The following is a 3,629-nucleotide window of genomic DNA, read 5'->3' as shown; positions in this document are numbered from 1 at the left end:
AATATCTCTAATAGATTTAATAGCCTCTAGGAAAATATGAAAAATTGGTATCTATAAAGTAGAAGATTTATAAGTAGGTCTATAAGTTGAGACAGATGAAGAATAAATACACGTGGTGAAAAAGCATTTAATATTCCTTGACTTAGCTTTTATGTAAAGTAACAAAAAAGCAAACAAAAATGACATGATGATGTTGCCATAATTTCATCAAACTGAAAAATAAAAATACATTTTCCAAAACATATAGTTAGCAAAGATTTTTGGATATTAGTCCTCCATGGACTGGACTTTAATTTTCAGAATAAAAGGAGGATACGACTATATGCCTACTTTGCTACTTTAAAGTATGCAAACACATACGAATTACATCCTGACATTCGTTCTCATTATAAAATAATACTTAACTTTCTTCACTGTATTAATGCCAGTGTAGAACACACACGGCAGCACTGTCCTCCTGAGAGGCAAGGGGCCTGGGGGTTTATACACCAAGTTGACTTTCCTAAGGTAGGCAAAGCATATCAAGTGTCTAACATGAATTTTAAACTTTGCAATCTTAGTTCTCAAGAAAACCCAGTTTTCACCATTCTGAGTCAATTTTTCAAGCTCCTTTCCTATGACCACCAAGTTCCAGTGTTTATGATGAACACACTGCGTCTAAAATAGGCCCTGTGGGTCCTCTTGGAGAATCTGAGAAGTAGCAGGGCTTTGCTCTGCCTCTCAAAGCTGATAAGGTCTATGCTGAGTAAGGCTGGGTCCCCTTGGCTCGAATCAAGTCTAGTCTGATCCACTGACAGCCTGTCTAGGGAAGAGGGGGCGCGTCCTCGGAGCAAGGACCTGCTCCTCCATCCCTGGCAGGACCCCACGGCCCGGGCAGCGGGGCTGGGACGAGCCAGCTCTCAGCAGGGAACACGTAGGCCGCCTGGTCGGCCACGGCGTAGAAAGTCTGCACCGCTGCGCACAGGCGCCCACGCAGCTGGGCCAGCTCCTCCCAGCTGGGCGGTGAGTCTCCCTGCTGGTTGTACACTTGAACTATGTTCTGAAAAATGGCCTCCGACATAGAGCGCAGGGAGGTCACGAGGCTTTTCCGAAGTGGAGGCGGCTGGTCTCCTGGGGACCCGGATCTGGGTCGCTTGCTGCGCCCCCGGCGCCTCCCCTGGGGTCCCCTGGGGCGGGCATCCCGGGTCTCTCCACTCTCGCTCCCGAGGCCAGCGTCAGAGGCCGTTTGTTTCTTCTTCTCCGAAGTCATACTGCGCTTATTTGGAGAGGCCCCTGCGGATGAAGCACGTGGGTGAGAGGCCTGCCACATCAGTTCCCACGGACCTCCAGCCCCGTATCTCACCGCGAGCCTTCCAGTAAGCCCCACCCATCTCCGGCTCCTTCCCTGCCCCTCGGCCCTAGAATGAGGTAATACACGCCCACCCTGGGCCCTCAAATGCTCCCTGAATCCGGGACTCTCCAAACGGCTGCGTCCACTGAATAACCCCCTTCGCGCCCACGCTCTGGATGGTTTACCTCCTGTTTTCTCTGTTCACCTAGGGACCCAGAAGCAAGATCCTACCTGTTCTCTCGTAGGTGCTGTCCCTGGAATTGATCTTCCTCTCCGGGCTGGAGCTGCCTTCTGAATCTGTGGGTGAAGTGAGAGTTTGAGTGACTGCCTGAACCGGGCACCTTCAAAACCTAGTCTATCCTGGATGCACGAGGAGCCAAGATTGCAAACAAAACTGGTGTCTCAGCTGGTCGTAGAATCCAGGCTGTGCAAGGCCTGGTTCAAAGCTCACCCAGTACCCTGCCCAGGGAAGTCTGAGTTACTCCACCCCCTCTCCAGAAAAATGAAATCTCACCTGAGGGAGCAATGCAGCTGTTTCCACCATCGGGCTCTGTTTTGTTGGCATTGTCTTCCCCATCACTCTTGGGCTCTGACCCTGGAGAAAAAGAGGGAGTGAGATGACTGGCCTCCCTTGAAGCACACACAACCCCGGCCCATCCCTAACCCACTTTTGCGGGCAATTCCCCCAACTGAGGCCGTTCAGTCATATCAAATGTGAACTGGAGCATGTGGCTTCAGGGGATCATTGCCACAATACTCAGAGCCCCCATGGGGCTGGGTGAAGTTTCCTATCACCAGTCTCAAAATAAAGCCCCAATAAAGCACTAATTCTGTATCCCCGATCCCATCCCTCCTTCCAGCTCCCAGAAAAACGGCCCAGCTGCCTACCTGGCCTTTCAGCCTGGCTCTCATCTAACTGGAAAGAGAACGTCTTGCCATTTTCTTCGGCTATTTTCTCCTCCGCATCTGAGGCCCTTTCTTCCACGGAACTCTGTTGGAAGGTGGGCTGGTCAGTGGGGTGTCCGTTGGAGGGGCTGTGAGGGTGTAGGACTTCAGTTCCCGATTCCATCTTGAAGCCGGAATAAAAGCCCCTCTCTCACAGGAGTCCAGAGTCAGAAGTGTCCAGAGGCGAGATGAACCACCTTTTATTAGACCCCCACGGGGCGTGGCTTGCTCCTATTGGCTGATGAGATTGCATCTTCCCGCCTTTTATCACAGCCTGAGATGAGATTAGGAGTGTGATTTGTTGTGATTGTATTGGGGAACCTGACACAAGAAAAGTGAATCTCTGTTTACCCTTAAGACCTCTTCAAAGTGTTCATTGTTTTTCCAGTCTTGGATCATCCAATCCAACCTTGTCCTTTGAGTGAGAGTTGGGTGGGAAATGGAGCTGATATATTTTAATTCAGGTTGAAGAATTATGTATTCGTCTAATAAACATGTTGGGCTCCATAAAATCAGTTCTAATAATTATTTAAGGGTATAAAAGACAATAAAAGACTCAGGCTTTATAACACAAAATTATTTAAATTTTTAAAAATATTATTTAATACCCAGTTCCTATTCACATTCTCCCATATTAGTCAAACACATTTTATTTATTATTTTTTGAGCCAGGGTCTAAACAAAGTTCCTACATTACAATTACTTCTCATAACATTAAACTTGGTACATTCTGTCTGAAAATACAACTAAAACAGTTACATGTTGGAAGCACATATTTGTCATTTTCATCACTCAAAAAGAAATTATAAATTTTTAAAATCGAAGGGAATGGCAAGGACCAAATTATAGTCTATTGTTTCAGACCTGTACATTTGAGATAAAGTGAAAGTGTGAAGAAATGGTAAACAACCAATGAAAAAGTCCATCTAATCAGGGGAGAGTGGGCGGTGATTAGATCCCGGGAGATTAGGCTTGGATGATGACCTCAGCAGGAGGGAAATTCCAGGGAGACCAGAGGCAGTATAAAGCCCAGTAGAAAAAGGAATCTTCTGGGAAAAAAAGAAAAAGGAAAAAAAAAAAAAAAAAAAAAAAGAAAAAAATAAAAGGAAAAAAGGGAAAAAAAGGAAAAAAAGAAAAAGAAAAAAAAGGAATCTTCTGGTCAGTCATCTCTTCTTCAGTCATCCTGGTAACCACCCGGTCCCCGTGGGTTTGTCCAGTGTCCATGTATCTGAGCCACTCCGGACCCACAGCAAAAAAAAATGGGTTAGTTTTCATTACTACTTGGAGCCTCTATGTATCCCTCAGAGAAACAGGAGAGTAGGAAAAATGTAGAGAGGGCCATTTTAGCGTTAAG

The 3,629-nt window shown here is 46.4% G+C and overlaps 1 protein-coding gene across 1 annotated transcript; it reads right to left on the bottom strand.

Annotated features, from left to right (window-relative positions):
• Nucleotides 1-802: 802 nt before the first annotated feature.
• Nucleotides 803-2,399, bottom strand: LOC102508861 (protein FRG2). Its single transcript, XM_032487379.1, has 4 exons — nt 2,219-2,399; nt 1,845-1,925; nt 1,562-1,658; nt 803-1,397 (listed from the first exon to the last, which is right to left on the bottom strand). Exons 1-4 carry the CDS (start codon nt 2,397-2,399, stop codon nt 803-805), a joined length of 954 nt encoding a protein of 317 aa, XP_032343270.1.
• Nucleotides 2,400-3,629: the final 1,230 nt, after the last annotated feature.

The sequence above is a fragment of the Camelus ferus genome, chromosome 9 (genome assembly GCF_009834535.1).
Source record: "Camelus ferus isolate YT-003-E chromosome 9, BCGSAC_Cfer_1.0, whole genome shotgun sequence".
Lineage (NCBI taxonomy): Eukaryota > Metazoa > Chordata > Mammalia > Artiodactyla > Camelidae > Camelus > Camelus ferus.
Note: the sequence above shows the minus strand (reverse complement) of the source record. Positions and strands in the feature narration are given on the sequence as shown.